Source organism: Lissotriton helveticus, chromosome 2_1, assembly GCF_964261635.1.
Source record: "Lissotriton helveticus chromosome 2_1, aLisHel1.1, whole genome shotgun sequence".
NCBI classification, from domain to species: domain Eukaryota; kingdom Metazoa; phylum Chordata; class Amphibia; order Caudata; family Salamandridae; genus Lissotriton; species Lissotriton helveticus.
Window position 1 is genome coordinate 1,344,136,753 of NC_136059.1, and position 20,221 is coordinate 1,344,156,973.

Consider the following 20,221-nt stretch of genomic DNA (forward strand, 5'->3'; position numbering starts at 1 on the left):
TACTCTCGTACTACTGATGCACCTGTGTGACTATACACCCTGCACACACCTACCTCAACTATTCCTTCATGCTATCTCCAAAAGCATTTTAAGCACGCTTAAACAAGTATATGCTCCTTATTTTTGTACTGTGATACCATTGGCGCAACTGTTTGACTATGGTCATTGGACCGACACTACCTCACCTGTGACCTACCCCTTGTATTTTATCCTACCTATGTAACTATGCACCTTGTACCTTAATTACCTCAATTACTACTCTATCACCCCCTTGTACTTGTAAAGCGCTCTGATATCTGCAAAGATCTTGTTCGCGCTATATAAAACTTTCAAAATAAATAAAATAATAACTCAAAATCTTTTGTTATGGAAGTAGGGATACGCCGAAAAACGTTTTCATTTCAGGGTAGGTACAGTTAAGGTACCCCGAACCAAGGCTTTATCTTATCTCTGGGTTAACCTAGACGACCAGCTTAAATGGGGTCCCCTTAAACAAAGGAAGAAGGGGGACTTGGCGAAGATGAACACAGCTATTTTTAACTTTGCCTCTAAACTGGGCAATAGACCTATATCTGCCCTGTTGAAGATCTACCAGGCAAGAAGTGTAGCCACAGCCGCCTAGGGGAGTGAACTGTGTGGGTATATTGCTACAGATGCTTTTCAGGTAGCCGAGAATTCCTTTCTAAAGCGTATGTTAGGTGTACCCCAGGGCACGCCCAACCTAGTGGTACACGAGGAATTGGGGGTACCTTATTTAAGCGACACTTTGGCACTCTGACCCCTGATATTTTTATTAAAACCTGGTTAAACGAGGGCCTCACACTTTGTCATTTGATTTTATAGGATTGTATGTGCCTGGACCCTGAGATTAATATACCTTGGTTTAGATACATTAAGAGTAGCTTTGAAAAACTGGGACGAGCTGAACGTTTTACTAATCCTGATGTAATAACCAATAAGGATGTGAGGATAATAATTGAGTCCTTTATCAGTTTAAGAAAATTGGAAAGGGAAGAGCCGAGCTGCAGAAACCAAGCATTCGTAAATTTTTAATGCTTAAGACAACCCCATTAGCTGAGCCGTATCTCCTTGGGTTCCTATCTGTTTATGAACAATTTTTATTGACAAGGTTTCGCTTGGACCTCTTTCACCTCCTGCTTGCCTTCCCCATGGGGTGCAGTAGAGGCCAGCAGCTTGCATCCAGTGGCTGCGACGGTGAGTCTCCACAGGACCTGCTACACTTTATGTTCTTCTGTAAATTTTATGAGGTTCCAAATATTTTTTTTTTTGTCTCTACTTTAAAAAAGCTGAATTTTGCTCAGGCGCGCCCAGCTCTCCTGTATCTACAACTGCTTAAGGACGATTGTATTTTCTTCATTGTTGGTTATCTGAAATCTGTGGTGAAGTCCAGGGCTTGTCTTAATTAAAAAGTGTTGAGGGTTTTGGGCTTATGGTTACCTTTTTTAAGTTTTATTTATTCTTATAAAACTGGACTCTTCTATTGAGGGAATTAATTTAAAGAAGACAATTTTGATTTATGAATTGTAAATTGATGTCATCAAACAATCGGATTTATGGTATACTGTTGTTTTATAATGTTTAATGGTGCTGACCTTTTACAATTTTATAATACCTTATGGTCGGTTACTCTGTTTTGTGGTTCTTACGTTACAATATTGATTAATTGATACTGTAAATCCTTGATACAACGGATGTTGTTACTTAGCTCATCAGAATAGATAACCAATGTGACCAGTCCTTGTGTTGAGATTATATTCCACTTTATTTTTCGAAAAATATTGAAGACTCTTAACTCTTCTAAATACATTATTTTATCACAATTTACCAGGGAAGGCAAAGTAAAAAGGTATTTTTCAAAATGGAAACTAATACATATTGCTTGAAAGATATTTTGGAGGTTAAAGTCAGACACTGCAATCCAATGCATTCTTCAAATGTTTATAAATGTTGCAAGTCTGGTTCCAGACAAATGAAAAGTACGTGATCTTCTAAAGGTGAATCTAGTATCATCAATCTTCTTATTCGTTTAGAAGCTCACATCAATGATTAAGCCTAGAGTGTTACACTTTGTGGAGAACTTAGCATACACATCTGCTGTGGGTAGAGCCCAATTATATATTGTCAGTCTTGTGCTGCAATCCTTTTTGCATGGTCTATCTAAAAAGTTTGTGCTACAAGAACTGTCACAGCTGTGACATGTTTTGGTATGTTGCATAATGATAGTGTTAATACATTGCATGTGCACTTGCTATCCTTTTGGTATGTATTTTAAAAAAATCTACGTTCTATGATGTATATCGTCAAGGTAAATAGATGTGGGGTTATGAATGGCAATATACTTATTTTCAAGGTACCTAGGTGTGGAGTTTATAATAGTAAATATATACCAAACTGTAAGTACTTGTTTTCACAATACTGTAGAAGTCAATATTCTGTACACAATGTTTGGACAAGATATTTAATACTCAATATTGTGGTGGAATACCCAAAATATAGGGAACGTATTCTAAAACCCTTGGTAACTAATTTATTTAAAAGTAATGAAATAGTTATAGTTTCATAACATCACCTCCATTACCTCTTCAAAAATGGTATGATCAATGTTTTTAAGAACTTTTCCTAATGTGCTTCTCTGTTAAAATCTAATTCTTTACTTCTGAAACTAGCTTACTTTAAGTGGATAGGCTAAGAAATTTTGGAAATGGGAGATCTAGCATTCCTCTGCTCTTTTAAGGGTTAGGGCCCCGGGTGGTATAAAGCAGTAATTAGGGCACAAAGAAAACGCCTCTTATGAGGGAGAAAGGAACTGACAAATGTAATATTCACTTTTGAAGGAAAGGAAGCTAATACATGTCATAGTAAAGACTGCATTAGAGCCCACAATAATTCATTCAGATCTTTTGAGGTGTGCGCTAAACGTCATTTAAACATTTTAGAAGAAATGAACACATACCAAACATACAATATGAATAACCCTAAACTGTGGTTCCTAAAAAGTGGTTGATGATTGACAAATAGTGAAACCAAAACTTGTAAGCATATTAGCTCGTAATTGAAACCATCCATTTCAGATGCATTCTGCAAAATATATTGTGAATCAAGAGGATGAAGATATGTTTCCTCAAACATGTTCAAGATGTATCATAGCTGGCTAGATACAAAATGTGATTTACAACTGGCTGGGCCTAAAAATCAATAAAATGGATACTTCTAGTGCCCCACAGACTTAACTAATGGTAACATAAGCCACAATTATGATCAAGACTGGTTGGGACTTGGTAGTTTTCATGGACAAAGGCTCCCTGGTGAGGTCAGTTCTCTAGTAATTTGTGGAAGTTAGGAGATAACCCAAATAATAATTCTATCTCTTACCTTTATGAGCCTGTCACCAGGTTGCAGCCTCCCATCACTTTTGGCAGGATCTTGAACAATGTCATGAATGTAACAGCCGACACGATTGCTAGCCTTGGTCACAGTGAAGCCCAGACTGCCCTTTTCTGATTTAGTGAGGGTGACATGGAGTTCTACTTCCTGGGTGTGGAAAATGACAGATCAACAAACAAGTCTGGTTTTCAGGCATTTGACTCACATTCATAAACAAGTTGTAGGAGACCCAGGTTTGGTACATGTGCATGATATGTGCACCCAGTGAGAAGATTATGACTTTCCACCAATTAAATGGAGCATTGGCAGTGTTGCTGAACTGATTCTCCAAATGTATCTGGCAATATCCCATGGAAAAACCGTCACACAGTATTGGATTATAGCCACACATGATGAGGAACCAATTTGGCAGCAGCTCTATAGTGAACATTTCACCTATAAATGTCACTTTTCTAACGGTCAATAGGGAATAGAGGATAGCTGCTATGCAGTCAAACGTGTCTAAAAAAAAGGTGTTGACTGTAGAATGGCAGTATTTAAAACTAGGGTTTGTCTTTACAATGAAGACATCATAAGCCTTTGATAGAAGGACCATTAACCCTAGCCTTCAGAATATCACATTAGCATCAATCAAAGCTGTAACATCCCACATTTTTAAGTTCAACAAATATTTTGACAGTTGCACTTAAGAATAGTTCTTAAATTCTTGCCGCAGGATGCAGAATCACTGACAAGTAAATGGTTACTATCCTGCATGGCCAGTGTAACTGTGTAACCCTTTCATCCTCCTTACGAGTATGTAAAGGACTGCAACTTTTACTAGTATAACTCTGTTGTAGATGAGCATATATTAAATTGGGGAACGGTAGGTAATAGGTAAGGACATCTAATGAAATAACAGGAAATATTTAGTTCTGAGCTTTTTCAGGATGACTTCAAATGTCATACATTTCCAGGCCACCGTTTAGTCTGTTTAGTTCTTCCTACTAGACACGTCTGGCACCAAGATATTAGGGAGGCCTTTTTGGTTCATGACCAGTGGGTACTGACGAAGCAACTGCCACATTCTTACCTCTTTCTCCCATTCCAAAATGCAGACCTTTGTCTCTTTATCTCCTGCAGACCTTTGTCTCCTTAAATAACTTTCAGCGTAAAGGCATAAGAAATTTTCTAGTTTATTTTTTAATAAAATCGATCGACAGGTAAGAATAACGTATCAAATATAATGCCAATATTTCAATCACACTCCCTGGCCATGTGGGCCATGAAAAACAATCAGAACCTCTAGCTTGTTTCTTACCAGCTGCAGTCATGGTGAAAGCAAGATATTCAAAAAGGTGTGGGAAGGAAAAGTCAGTAAATGATTCATCATAATGTTAGAACACAGAAAACGGTATTGTTTCTGTTGCTTCAAGACACTCCTATAGATGTGCAAAAACAAGTTAGGGAGGAGTGTTGGTGTTTTTATGGTATCTAGGAGGCAGTCACAAAGATTTCCAGCAAAGAACATTCAGATGAAGGTGACAGTATTTTATTTTGTAGATTTTGTCATAAATACACTATAAACAGTTTTGACTGCATTGTTATAGCAAAGTTTGTTCCAATATTAGTTCCGATGCTACATGTCCACACTATTAACCTGCTTCAAGATTTCAGAATAAAAGGAGTCTTGCCTACTTTCCTTTATGAATTCTGTAATGGGGTGAGAATAAGCCGCAGTCTCTTTGAGAGGGACAGGGATCATATGGAAAAAATTTTGGAGGAGAGTTTGTGTTAGCACTTTTCAAATCGCAGATTATAAAGCGAAATATTCAACCATCAGAAAAATGTAGTAGTATTCATCTTGAGTAGTAGCAGGATTAATTCAATGTTGTCTGATGTAGTAGCATCAGCAGGAAAGATTTAAGATGGCCGTCTGTATTTTTAACGGAAATATTGCTTCTAGTTACAGATAGTTTTTTTTAACCTAGTATTGCAACATGCCTTAAAATTATTATGTTGTGAAGCTCCTATTGGAGGACATTCAGTTTTGGGGCATTAATCATCTTTTATCCATTTGCATCTCTTACCAAAATCTTATGTAATTCATGTCTGCTCAACTGTACTGGTAAATTTAGCAGATTAGCATATCTGCACCCAAGTATTGGCAAATAGGGAATAATATGCTAAGAATGCGTGTCATTCTCCATCCATGCCAGCATGTGCGGAGAAAGCATTTATCCTACTTGCTCCTACAATTTGTGCAAGGTTACACCAGCAGAAAATAGCAGGGACGAACACCAAAAAATTGTGCACCCAATGTAATCCTGCTTTAGGTGAAACAGGAGTCTGCCCAAAACAGGATGTGCATCCCAATCGTGAACAGGCCTTAGTTAACCTAGGAATTAAAGTGTATCATTAATGTCATTTCCTTTTTTTTAGAAGATCAGAAGTGTGCCAATAGAGTCCTTTCCTCACAAACTCCAACCACCAAAGATGAAGCTATATCAAGTAACTAGGAAAAAGATCCATTAGGGATCCTCACTCATTCAAAACAGGTCACACTTCGGCCCAAGCTCACTAAGGATGAGGGCAGAGTTCCAAGAATTGTGGGAGGGCTACTTTATTTATTTTTTCCTTTCTGCCCAAGACTCCGCTTGCTGGTTGGTCGCCCCCCGCATAATCAACAATTCTCCTGCATTTCTACCGGCTCAACGGTGTATTACAGGGAACCTATTTTGGAATTTTGAACGAGGACTTACACCAGATCCCCTTTCCTGGCAAAATAGCACTCATTCTGACACTAATAGAAATAGGACTACTCACTCCACACTGAAAAAGACGGAAAGAGGCAGAGGACTTCACCTCACAACTCATCTTAGAAAGGAAGAAAGGAGCAATTACATCACATCGCATATAGAGAGGGACATGGGACTTCGCCCCAAAGCTGTCCCATTCATAGAAAGAGCGATAGGACTACCTCTCTGAGCTCAAGATATCTCCTGAAAATCAGGCAGCCATCTTAGACTGACCTCATTGTCATTGGGAATGGGTTATTCCCGAGCAGAAACAGACAACATCCAACAGTACTCACGCTCTCAGGTACACAGATGAGAGTATTACCTAGCCCTATCTTTACTACCCAGTTCCTACACCATTGTTGTGCCTATACCGACCTAGCCTTGTTAGTGGCTCCCCTTTTGCCCTCACCACCCGTCATGACCGCCCGTCCTCTTCTCCCCCCTCTCATCATCTCCCTCCCTATCACAGCATTTTACATAATCACATCCCTGCTTACACAGGACTGGCCCCTTTACTGGCCAAAACACACGTCCGCTCATAACTCCTTCCACCTCACGCCTGACATCACCCCTCTCACACACTCCCCCTACCTCTCTACCCCTACAAAGAAGCGTCAACTTCACAATGGAGCGCACAGGACAACATACATACATTCTATAGAACAAGGACTCCTGAGGCGGAAGCCGGGAGTCAGGGCACTCTGACCTTTTAATTGTATACATTTGTGGTGCTTCTGCTGCAATTTTTAATTCACGCATTTCTTTGTGCTTTTTTGTTTATTTTATTCGTGCACTTACTGCGCATCGCTCACTGTCGTGACTGCCCCCCAGGGATCTCTTACATCTGCACCGAGCCGAGTTTGGGCTCGTGACATCCACCGGCCTTATTCCCCCCGGCGCAGACTTCGGGCGCCATCTTGCGGGAGGACCAGGTCAGCGGTCTAGTGCTCAGGCCGATTTGGGGCCTAGGCACTAAAGAATGCATATCACCTCCAGTCCGCACAGCGGGCGGGCGCAGTGGGCGCGCCAGAGGCGCGCCAGAGGCAAGCCCGTCTGGGCCCGTCTGGGCCTAGGGCCAGAAACCTTGGCCATTTCATCTGAGCACAAGATACACATCTCGCGGGAAATGCTTCTTCAATTAAGACTCAGAATGACCTCTTCAGACCAACTGATATTCAGCCCAGATGACCCCCGCCCGAAAGGTAATCGTCCTGTTAAATCTATCTCAGACGAGAGTACCACCGAACAGACTAAGAAACACCTTAATTTGGCACTGCTAAATTGCAGATATGTACCGAAGCACTCTGTAGAAATTAACCTATTGATCCAGGACGTTAAACTGGACATATTGTTTTTAACAGAAACATGGCTGTCCCCTAATTCAGAGGCAGATATTGTTAGTGCGTTGCCTCAGGGATTTCTTATGCAGTACCACAACAGAACCCTTGGGAAGGGAGGCGGGCTGGCCATAGTATATAGGGATAGGTTTGTTTGCAGAATACTTGAAGGTGGAATCGCTGACTGTGAAAGTGTTAATTTTAGTTTGCAGATCACCCCCAACAAATCTCTATCTGGCCTTCTCATATATCACCCTCCTGGCAGCCCAGGGCAATTTGTGGGATCTCTATTAGAAACTACGATCGCTCTTACCTCTGTATCATCTAATTTTATGGTACTAGGGGACTTAAATTTCCATTTTGAAGATTCATCTGATAAGGTGGCAACAGACCTCAAATGGGAGTTAAAATCGTTTGAGCTCCCTCTGAAAAACAAGGACACTACGCATAACATGGGGCATCTCCTTGACCCGATATTTTCGAACATTTTACATTTAGAATCAAGTCCCCCCAGTCCTCTACCCTGGTCTGACCATTTTCTGGTCCCATTTACCTGGCAAACTAATACTGACCAACCGCGGTCACAGGCGCCACGGACCTTAGAGAGCGTATGGTCTAAGCTCGCCCTCGATGACTGGACCCTCAGACTGGAGCAGACTGCTCCCCTTTCTGACCCGGATCCATGGGAGGCGGATAAAAATTTCACCAACTGGTTGAATAGCTCTCTCGACTTTGTCCTACCTAAGAAAAAAATTGAAAAAAGAGCAGGATTTTTAAATCATCATGGTACTCCCAAGAGCTTAGAAACCTAAAAAATTGGAACGATCGTGGAGGAGACAATGGGCCTCCCATAATAAAGCCGAATATAAAGCGGCCATGAGGACCTACAAATTAGCCAGGAAAACGGCCCAGGCCGCCTTTTTAGAGGAAAAAATTAGAATGCCCTCTAATTCATCCAGAGAGACATTCAAGATTGTGAAAGATCTCCTCAAAATCCCGAGCCCTCCGATGGTGCAGGATGCGTCGGAAGCCAAATGCAACCAATTGGCGGTATTTTTTTATAGCAAAATACAAAACATACTAAAATCCTTGCCAGAATGTGCTCAAACATTTGACTCTGCGGAATTCACTGCCCATACTTGTGGCCCTGTTTTAGACTCCTTAGCTCGGGTCTCAAGGGAAGACTTCCAAGCTGCCCTGTCCTCCATGAAAAGCGGATCTCCCAATGACCCTGCGCCTATGCGTATTTTGAAACGCGTGGCTCCCACCATCTCCCCCTTAGCCACGGACCTGATTAAGGCCTCTTTCGCTCAGGGTTCTGTTCCCCTAGTTGGAAGCAGGCTATAGTAAAAGCGCTATTAAAAAAGCCAGAACTTGACCCTGTGCAGATGGCCAATTTTCGACCAATTTTATTGCTGCCAGGTCTCAGCAAAATTGCGGAGAAGATTGCTAATCAGCAGCTCTCCTCCTTCTTGGAAACTAATAGGCAACTCAGCAACTCCCAAACGGGTTTTCGCCCAGGTCAGGGCACTGAGTCCGCTATGATAGCAGTGGTCGAGGAGGCAAGGTGCATCTTGGATTCAGGAGGATCAGTGGTGATGATCCTTCTGGATCTAAGTGCAGCCTTTGACACTGTGGACCATAAGATCTTAATCCAACGCCTGTCTAATCTAGGAGTAGCTGGTACAGTGCTGATGTGGTTCACTTCCTTCCTGAGGAATAGAACTTTTCAAGTCTGGGAAGGCTGTGCACGCTCCAAATTAATCCCCCTCCAGTGTGGAGTCCCACAGGGCTCGTCTTTGAGCCCTACCTTGTTTAATGTGTACATGGCCCCACTGGAGGATGTGGTCACCCCCTTTGGGATTAAAGTTATTACTTACGCAGACGACACCCAACTTGTCGTCTCGCTTTCCCAAGAGAAAGTCTGCACAGAAAACTTGTATGGCTGCCTTTCGGAAATTCATTCATGGATGAGCAGCTTGCGCCTTAAATTGAATGGCGCAAAAACAGAGCTTATGCTTCTAGGCCATCAGGTAACATCTCTTCCGGATTCAATTTGGCCCTCATGTTTGGGGCTCCCCCCACCCCTAAGAACGATCTTAAAAGCTTGGGAGTATGGCTTGAGCAAGACCTTTCTTTTAGGACACAAGCTAAAAAGACAGCTGGTATTTGCGTGGGCCTGCTCCGGTCAGCCCGTAAGATCCTCCCTTTATTACCAGCTCATTCTAGGAAGTTGCTTATTCAAGGGCTAATTCTGTCTAGATTAGACTATAGCAATGCCCTGTTTTTGGCCGCCCCAGAATCGACCATTAACACCCTCCAACGCGTTCAGAACTCGGCGGCTAGGCTGCTTACTGGCACATCTCGTAGAGTATCGGCCAAACCTGCACTCAAAGCCCTTCACTGGCTGCCAATACGGGAAAGGATTAAATTCAAGTCCCTGTGCATTGCCCATAAAACTCTTCAGAACAAGGGGCCCCCTATTCTAGGGAGCTTGGTCCGTCCGTATAAGGCTATCAGGGCCTTGCGTTCGGACCATGGAAATTTGACCATAGTTCAAAGAGTCAAGAAGGTTCGGACTGGAGGGCGTCGATTCTCTGTCAATACGGCGACCCTGTGGAATGCCCTCCCGGTTAGGCTGCGAACCGAACCAAGTTACTTGAAATTCCTAAAGCTCCTTAAAACGTTTCTCTTTCCTCAGGATGTGTAAGACCTAGGCACTTTCTCAGTTGTCCTCTGTTCTATAGCGCTGGTACGCTCCCGGGCAGCCATGCGCTTTATAAGTCAAATTTCATTCATTAAGTACCCTCCTGACCTCTCAAAAAAAGCAGCCAAATACTTTAAACATACTCTGCTAAGAACACACCCTGAGACCCCAATCTTAGATCCCTACTTCTCTACAAACAAGGGGTTTATAACTAATTACATAATTTTTAGCACAAAAAGAAGAGCCCAATGGAGGAAAGCTTTTTGCACCCTGTTCTCGGTTTCCATCGCCCTCCATTCTAGCGATGCTTTTCCATTGGAGGATTCTTCTAGGCCTCTCATGTTTCGGAGGAGACTGATCACCTCCTAGATTTAGTCAAATCAGGCTCTTCCCTTGGATCCCTGTCCCATTAAGGTGTTAAAAATCTATCAAAGTCATTCGCCCACACCTTACGGCTGTTCTCAATATGATAATTTCTGAAGGGTTGTACCCCACCTTATGGAAGACGGCTTTAGTGAAGCCATTGCTAAAAAAGCCTTCCTTGGCCCCGGGAGAATTGAAAAACTATCGACCGATCTCTCTCCTGCCGGTCCCTGCTAAGATGCTGGAGACTCATCCAAACGCCCATCTTAGTACTTATCTTAAGGATCATTCTTTGCTTGATGCTTCTCAGCACGGATTTAGTAGCCATCACGGAAACTGCACTCAGCACTGTCTTCAATAACATCCGTACTAAAGTGGATAAAGGGCATACAACTTTGCTTGTTCTCCTTGCCCTCGCCGCTGCCTTTGATACCCTGTCTCCCCAAAGGATGGTTCAACGCCTCAGGGAGGTAGGGATCGGAGGCTCGGCTTTGAGGCTTCTTTCTTCTTTTCTCACTGACAGGGCCCAAACCGTGAAATTTGGCCCTTTCTACTCAGCTTCTAAATCCTTGTATTGTGGTGTGCCTCAGGGCTTTTCCCTGAGCCCAACACTTTTTAACATTTATGTTGCACCCCTGGCAAAGGTTGTTAGATTATTTGGGCTTCATGTGCTGTCCTATGCGGACGACACCCAAATTATGGTCTCCATATCCCATAACATCAGGGATTTTGCCCTTAACTTCAAGCTCTGCATACAGGCCCTTTCCTCCTGGATGGTGGAAAATTACATGAAATTAAACGGAGACAAGACAGAGGTAGTGATCATCGGTGGTAATCAGGACATCTGGTCTACTGACTGGTGGCCTGCCAGCCTAGGTGCCTGCCCCGGTCAGGTTTCTCATGGAAAGAATCAGGTGTCATTGTTGACAGTTCTCTTTCCGTGGAGCGCCAGGTTAGAAGGACCATCTCCACCTGTTCTGGCATTATTAGGGTCCTTCGAAAAATTGCTCACTTTCTTTCCTTTGAAGCACGCAAGCAGGCTGTGGTAGCACTGGTAACGTCCAGACTGGAATATTGAAATGCCCTATATTTGGGCATTAACAAGGATCTTGTGCAACGTCTGCAGTTGGTGCAGAGGGCTGCGGCTAGACTGGTGACGAATCTCCCAAACTTTCCTCCAGGCACTGCAGCAATCAGGTCACTGCACTGGTTGCCTCTTGATCAAAGGATCCTTTTCAAGTCCCTCTGCTTGATTCATAAGGCCTACTATGGCGTAGGTCCTGAGGGCATCAAGTCGATGTTTCAGCGATATGTCCCTAGCAGACCTCTTCGCTCCTCTAATAAAAACCTGTTAGCACTTCCCAAGTTTAGAAAATATAGGTGGGAGGTAGAGCGTTCTTGCTGACTGCGGCAAGGCTGTGGAACTCCCTCCCGGAAGAGCTTTCTGGTCAACCTTCTCACTCCATCTTCCGTAGGAGCTTAAAAACCTGGCTTTTCTCACATACTTCAGTATGAGCGTGTTGTCTAGTCCGTTGCCTCCTCTTAGTTGCATTAGCGCCTTGACGCCCTTAAGCTTAGTTCGCACTTTATAAGTCCAATACTTACTTACTTACTACATCTGTTAGATCAGTGACTTTGCACACTGTTTAAGTCCAAAGGAAGTCCTAACATCATCAGATGCATAACATTACCATGTTCGTATAATTGCAAACAAAAAGTGGATTTTATTGGACAAAGCTTAAGAGTTTGTTATCTGATCTTGCATTTCAGAATACAAAAAATATCTATCCAACTTCAGAGGGGTCAGTCAGGTAGAAATTAAGGCCTCCATAACAACAGTTTTTTAAAGTAATGTGCTAATTGGTATCGAGTTTGTGTTATATAGGTTTCACTATGTTGAAAGAATCAATGTTTTTAAGGTGATCAAGATGGCAGTACAGACAGTGTCTACAGCTCTATCGCATTCACTGTTACTGATTGTCTCCTTTCATCCATAGAGTGAAGTTAACGTGTTTGCGTTTAAGTTTCCTTCTTTCTAATTTGACATTCCCTCTGCAGCCTAAATTGCAAAGATCAGCAATAGCAAGGCTTTTTTACAGCCCACTGTGGTTTGAATAGATCTTGATCAGTTGCAGAGTTTTTTCATTCTCAGTCAATGTAATGGATTTCAATAAGGCTCCACAGACTGGCACTGGTTATTGCACTGTATTATGATATTGAGGAAGGCTGCATAATGTGATATAATAGTACCCTCCAGACAGCACACTACTATAGTTTTTAAACTGCCTGCTGTTCCAAGTGGTTATGAACATCCACGGCCCAGTTGTTCCCTAAGCGTTTCAACGTTCTATAAAAAGTGAGAACTTGAATTATTCACACCTCAAGCAACCTAGCTCATGAACTAAAGACTAAAATTCTATGAGTGTGAACAGTTATAATAGCACTATCCTTTAATAGTGGTAAGCAGGACGAAGTGTACGTGTATTCAAGAATATAGATTTGTCTTCAAGTGGCTTCCCTCCAGTTCACCTTGATTGTTCATACTCGGGACCCTTCCTACAACCTTGCATTTGAACCGTGCTTACACAAGGACTAAAGACTTTGCTCTGTATTTCTCAGATGAACAGTAATGCTTTGAGAATTCTCCTCGGAGCGTTTGATTCATGTGTGATCTTTGTACCAAGATCAGTGTTTCTAGTATATCTTGGGAGTGCCACACTCCAATCGCTATTTCAAGTGTAAGCTTGGGAGGGCCAGAAAATCCAATCCATATTTAGAGTCTGGCCTTGGCAGTTCGGAAAATCCAATCTATGCTTCAAGTGTAACCTTGGGAGTGCCAGAAGCTCCAACTCATGTTTCAAGTGTGACCTTGGGTGTGCCAGTAACTCCAACCCATGTTCTGAGTTTAATCCTGGAAGCGTCAGAGGCTCCAATCAGTCTTATGAATTCATCCCGAAGCTTTCAGAGATTCCTGTCTGTGAACTGGTTTATCCTACTTTCATGCAGTAATGTAGAAGAAGCATGTAAGTGAATGTTACTAAAGTTAATGCAATGGCACAGTATAAGAAGACCTGCTAGTGTACCAAAGGCAATTGCCTTTTCTTGTTGCTTCAAGTGTATTGCGTCTTAACAAAAGCATACATCCCTACCTTTGCCAACACAGAAGTGACACATCCTGCTATGCAGTGTTCATCGCTGAAGAACAGACCAAGTACCGCAAGTCTCTCTTTTCTTATTTTTTGTCCCTTGCCCCTCAGGACAGTGCGTGATTTAGGAATTTCGTCTCTGGATCTTGTATTTTCCTGAGAGGGATGGGAGGTACAGCACCGACTCCAGTGTCATCTCTGCGTTTGGGACCAGGTGAGTGCATGACATGAATAAAAAAGGTGCTTGAGTAGACTGCTTTTTTGAGGGTTGATGAAAAGAACCTCACCAAAGACACAGATGGTTGTAATTTTTATACAATTTCAGTGTCTTTATCTGGTGTGTGGAATAATTCAAGGAAGGGTCAATTGATAATACCCATTTAACAATACACATTTCTTTTTGTGCAGAAAAAAAACAAAGCAAGAGAACTCACTGGCTCAAATTCTTCAACCTGACAGTTGTGCATCAAGTCCTGGCAATGCTCGACATCAGACACAGTGGTGAAGTAGGCTTCCGGTAGCCTGTCACTGGAGATAGACTTCGTATCATACTTATCACTCTGCACTAGTGTGATATCAAATGGTACGGGGGACGGTGGGTTGCTATACAAAAAAAACAGATGTACCAAATGTAGAATAATTACATTCACTCACATTTATTACTATAAATCAAAACATTGTTTTAAAAAAGCAGATCTATTTTATTTGTTCATTTGTTTACTCAATAGCCTTCTAGATTGTACACATTTTTTAAAATAATTTCCCGAAAGTTATTTTAATTGTGTCTTCCTGGCTACAATTTACATGGCACTTTTTCTCTAAAGAAAGGTCTCTGTAAAGGTTATATATTGTCATGTCCCAAATCAGAAATAAATACTGTATAAATACAAAATACTCAAGGATTGTGCTAGCAGTTAAGGCTAGTGTGGTGATGGTACTGTGCAAGACATTGAGAACCACTTTCAAGAGGGAGGAGCAAATACAATACAGCAAGAAATCCCCACAGGATTATTTGAAACTAGATAAAACTGTTAAAACTTAGACCAATGGAAAACCTGTGAGTTAACATGTATTTTTTGTTTTTAACTATTACAATTATGCACATTCAAATCCTGGATGAAGTGGGCCACTGTGGCAGCCTCTTCTATGCAAAATCAAATGTTTATTTTTATAGACATACACTGCTTTTAATGAGGATAAAAGATGCATCAGTTGAGTTATATTTTGTTGCTGACATCTTCTGAAATCCACAGAGGGCGGGTTTGACATCTGGCTCGACCAACCCAGAAGGCTATCCTAATTTAGTCATTCTATAGAGTGCAATTAAATATGGTAATAACAAAATCTGTTATTTGCAGTGTTCAGAAAATGCAGAAGTGTGATATCAAATACTATTCGGAAAACATGAAAATCAGATGCAAGATAGCACTTACTCTTAAGATACAGGGATCACATAATGAAAGCTTACGGCAAAGGTTTTGAATAAGCAGAAGTTGATAAAAGAATGAGAGGGATCTGGAGATCTGGAGATTTAGACTCTGCCGTGTTTGTGTTGACAAACAAACGCTAGGCACTCATGGTTTGTATAAGTTCTCCTATTGTTTAACAGTGATTTTGCCCACACTCTTGACCAGGACAAGCTTAGAGTTTTACGTGGCAAACTCTGCAGATGTGAAATAATTTAATTTCCATGTACATCAGATTCATAGCTGTGGGTTTTCAGATATGTTGATGCGCCGCATCCTCACTAACAATCTTCCACTTCCTTTCTTCTCTCAACACCTAGTTAGAACTAGTGACCTCTCAAAAGCTAAAGCTCGCCTTTCCATCCTTAGCTCCAGGAACCCCTAAGAATAAGCTTTTGGAAAAACAATCTAAGTTAGGTAGGGTAGCGCCTATCTTCGTTGTTTGTTTAATGAAATATTTTCCAAAATACTGAGCTTTTTATATTGTCCTATGCATACATTGACTACACAATAATGACTATCCTCATATTGTCAAAGTAAGTAGATGTAGAGTTAACAACAGGAAATCTATACTTTCAAATGCATACCTACCTTATTGCTGGAACTGAATATTTTTAGGTTGATCTAAGTGCATTTGATACTACTAAAATAGATATTCTGAAATACAGCTGTTTGTATTTAGTGACAGTTTAGTTTCACAGCACACACTATATAATAAAAAACAAATTGCCCAATAAATCAAACATACACTCAATTTTCCAACAGTAAAGTATGTTGGCAAGAAAAGAAGTGTTAAGAAATATGTGACCTCATGGTCCTTTTATAGGCCAAAGCTTTGCTAGTGTCTGTCCTTTCAGGCACACTATCTTGCAGAATCTCATTCATCCTAGCATGCAGGTTTGCTTAAAGTTTGTAATAAAGGTGTTGGACAAACCACATGTGCTTTTAAGGATCTGCTGAACAAGTTACTTACCTTCAGTAACTATCTGTGTGGTGGATACTCTTCCCACTGCAGAATCCTCACCCTTAGAAAAATACCCAGGCGACAGACTGGATCCAGAAACTTTTCACGCGGTGCTCTCACATGCTGGTAGGTGGCGGGGTGTGGCTCCATGTTGACATAACTTTTTTTCAGAACTCTGTCTGTACCCTCAGATGTATAGCCCAAAGTCTTAATCAGAAGTAGCTGTGTGCAGATCTCTAGATTGGGACATTTCTGATGGGAAGATGGACTATTCCACAGAATGGGGAGGTGGGTGGCAGCACGGAATCTGTGGTTAGATAGACTATCCAACAGAAAGAGTGTTAATGAAGGTAAGTAACTTGTTCATCTGATGGCTACTTCTTACCGCAGAGTCCTCACATTTAGGATAGATACAAAAGAGTACTTCCCAAGGCAGAGGGTTTTTCGAATGTGCTCGGACCACAAAGTCCTACAGGTCTGAACGGCACAAAAAGTGAAATGCCTTTAAAGTCAGACCTAGATGCCAAGACAATAGTGCTTTGTGAACATGTTCACTGATGCCCATGTCACAGCACTTTAAACATCCAGAACAGGCACTCTGCTGGCCCTGAAGTAATTTTTTGCGAACCTTTGCAAAGAAGCCTACAGCGCTGCTTGACACATGTTTTAGACAGGGGCGCCCCGAGCCAAGGACTTAGATGCAGCTTTCCCCTGGTGGATGGGCCCTTAATCCCTCAGGGGGCTGCCTCTTCGATAAGGCATAACAGATTTTGATGCAGAGAATGACACAGCGAGAGTTGGTCCTTTTCCGCACTGCCCTTACCTTTATTTCTCCCACATACCCCACAAATAGTTGGTCATCCACCGGAACTCTTTTGTGCGGTCAAAGTAGAACGACAATGCTCTTTTCGGGTCCAGATGGTGGAAACGCTGCTCCTCCTTAGAGGCATGTGTGGGAGCAAAGAAGGTGTGCAAAGTGATGGACTGACCCAGATGGAAAGGGGTCACAACATTTGGCAAAAAAGATGTCCTGGTGCAAAGCACCACCTTGTCCGGGAAGGACAAAAGATAAGGAGGTGAGCTGGATAACACCTGCAACTCACTCACCCTCTAGGATGATGTAATCGGCACTAAGAAGGCTGTTTCGATGCTCAACAGCTGGAGGGGACAATTGTGCAACGGCTCAAAGGGAGTGCACATCAGGTAGGTGAGGACCAAATTAAGGTCCCACTGCAGCATAATAAAGGGCATGGGTGGAAATAAGTGAGCCAGCCCTTTTAGAAATCTATTTACAATAGGAGACTTGAAGAGTGAGGGCTGGTCCGCAGCTGCAAAAAAAGCAGACAGAGCAGAAAGGTAACCCTTGAGAGTTACCAAGGCAGAGCCCCGCTGGGCAAGGGTTAGAATGAATAAAAGGACAGTAGAAAGAGAAGCAGAAATAGAGTCAATGGATCTTTCTGTACAGTATAATACAAACTTCTGCCAATGACAGGCATATACCGTCTTAGTGGAGGGCCGCCTGGCCACCAAAATAACATTACAGACTTCGGGAGGAATGTCAAAAGCCATCATCTGTTGCCGCTCAATTTCCATGCATAGAGGCGCAGAGTTCACAGGTTGGGTGGGGAACCCTCTACTGCTGTTGAGACAGAAGATCCCCCGAAGGGGCATGCTGAACGAAGGAACAATACTCATGCTCAGAAGCTCTGGATAGCAGACTCTCCTTACCTAGTCCGGAGCCACAAGAATGGCTTGGGCCCGGTCGCTCCTGATCTTCTTCAGAACCCTGAGTAAGAGTGGTATGGGTGGAAAGGGGTACAACAGGCATTAGCCCCATTCTTGACGAAAAGCATGGCCGAGTGAGAGCCGCCTTAGAAACTCCAGCGCGCAGTACTGCTGACACTGCACATTTTCTTTGAAGACGAACAAATCTAACAAAGGTTCTCCCCACTGCTGAAAGAGACCTTGCGCCACCTCCGACTGGAGACGCCATTCGTGATCCGCTAGGCACCGACGGCTGAGTTTGTCTGCCCTGGCATTCAGAGAACCTGCCAGGTGTTAAACTACTAGGGTTATGCCCTGTTGTTCCAGCCATGTCCAGAGAGGTAGGGCAGTACCACATGGCAGTGGTGTTGTCCGTGGACACCTGCAAAGCTTCCCCTTGACAGAGGGAAGAAATGCTTTCAATGCCAACCGAATAGCTTGGAGATCCATCTCTGCCGAAGACCAGTGTCTCCTGATCTCCACCTCTCCCAGCTGGCCGCCCCATCCCAGAAGTAACGCATCTGTCACAACTGTGAGATCAGGTTGGGGAAAGGAGAGCGATCTGCCGTTGACCCAAACGCAGTTCATTGTCCACCACTGCAGATCTCTTGCAGTTCCTTCTGAGATCTGAACCATGTCAGTGAGATTTTCCCAAAGCTGTGCCCATTGAAACTTCAAGTCCCACTGCAGAGCCTGCATACACCATCGTGCTTGTCTTACCAACAGGATGCAGGAGGCCCTGAGACCCAACACCCTCAGAGTCCATCACACCGAAATACAGGATAGAGGCTGAAATATCGGAATCATAGCCTGAATATCCTGGACTCGCTGTTCGGGAGGATAAGCCTGTAACTGCTCCGATGAAAGGGAGTGTCTGATAAGGAGTCAGGTGTGACTTTGGTATGCTTATAGAGAACCCCAGCGAATACAGGAGGTTTGCCGTAGTCTGAAGGTGGGAGAAGACTGCCTGGGACGAGGACGCCTTCAACAGTCAGTCGTCGAGGTAGGGGAAGATAGACACCCCTAACATGCACAGATGTGCTGCGACCACCGCCATCACCTTGGTGAACACCCGGGGGGCACTGGTAAGGCCAAAAGGGAGCACGGTAAACTGAAAGTCCTCGCGGCCTACAGCTGTGGCCCGGCAGGATGGGAATGTGAAAATACGCATCCTGCATGTCCAATGCTACCATCCAGTCTTCCTGGTCTAGGGCAGATAAGAGCTGAGCCAGAGTAAGCAGTTTGAATTTCTCCTTTTTGAGGAAAAGATTGACGGTCCGAAGATCGAAATGGGCCGTAGCCCCTAGTTCTTCTTCGGAATCAGAAAGTAGCAGGAATAACAGCCACTGCCTACTTCTGCAACTGGGACCCTTTCTATAGCTCCCTTGGCCAAAAGAGCAGTAACTTCCTCTTGGAGCACTTTAAACGATCCTCCGCCAGCCATTCCTGACCTGGCAGAATAGTGGGAGGAAAAGAAAGGAAAGGTAGAGAATAGCCCTCCTGGATGATCTGCAAGACCCACTTGTCCGATATTATGGATCTCCAGTGGGGAAGATGATGACGAATTCTCCCAACAACTGGAGTAGTGTGGTCCTGCAGAATCAGCCAAGGAGTGCTTGGAGGCTGCGGCTGTTGGGGGTAGTGTGGCAGATGACTTCTGGCCTCCATTCCAGGATCGAAAAGCACTGTGTCCACGCACAGCTTGGGCAGTCTTTGCGGGACGGTGGCTGGGATAGGGCTGACACAGCTGGAAACCCCTTCTTGGCTATGAGGAGTGGAGGAAAGAGCCAAGGATCTGGCCATAGCAAGAAAGTCCTTGAACCTGACCAGGGCTGAGCCTGCCTTTTCCACAAAAAGGGGGGTTCCATCAAAGGGCAGGTCCATCAATTTGGCTTGGACATCGTCAGAGAAGCCAGTTGTACGAAGCTAGGTATGGCGTCTCAGGGCCATCGTTGTTGAAATCGATCTGCCCAGTGAATCGGTCGTATCTAACCCACACCTTATGGCGAATTTTGCTGCATCCCTCCCGTCCTTGACAGCTTGGGAGAGCACAGCCCGGGCCTCTTTCGGGACTTGTGGCAGCACTTGGGCAACCGCCTCCCAAAGGGAATAGGAGAAATGGCCTAAAACACATGCAGTATTCACCGACCGCAGTGCCAGGCTGGAGGAAGAAAACATCTTCTTCCCAAGTGAATCCAGACTCTTGGATTCCCTATCCGGAGGGGCAGAAGGGAATGTGCCTTGGGACGTAGATGCCTGCACCACCAAACTCTCTGGGGTGGGGTGTTG

The 20,221-nt window shown here is 43.4% G+C and overlaps 1 protein-coding gene across 8 annotated transcripts in view; it reads right to left on the reverse strand.

Moving 5' to 3' along the window:
• PTPN13 (protein tyrosine phosphatase non-receptor type 13) overlaps positions 1–20,221 on the reverse strand; it is a 1,030,035-nt gene that overhangs the window by 235,818 nt on the left and 773,996 nt on the right. For all 8 annotated transcript variants that reach the window (XM_078676288.1, XM_078676281.1, XM_078676285.1 and 5 more), the window contains 2 exons: positions 14,173–14,341; positions 3,394–3,552 (listed from right to left, as the gene is read on the reverse strand). In XM_078676288.1, the coding sequence (XP_078532414.1) occupies positions 3,394–3,552; positions 14,173–14,341 (328 nt within the window). The remainder of the gene's footprint in view (positions 1–3,393; positions 3,553–14,172; positions 14,342–20,221) is intronic.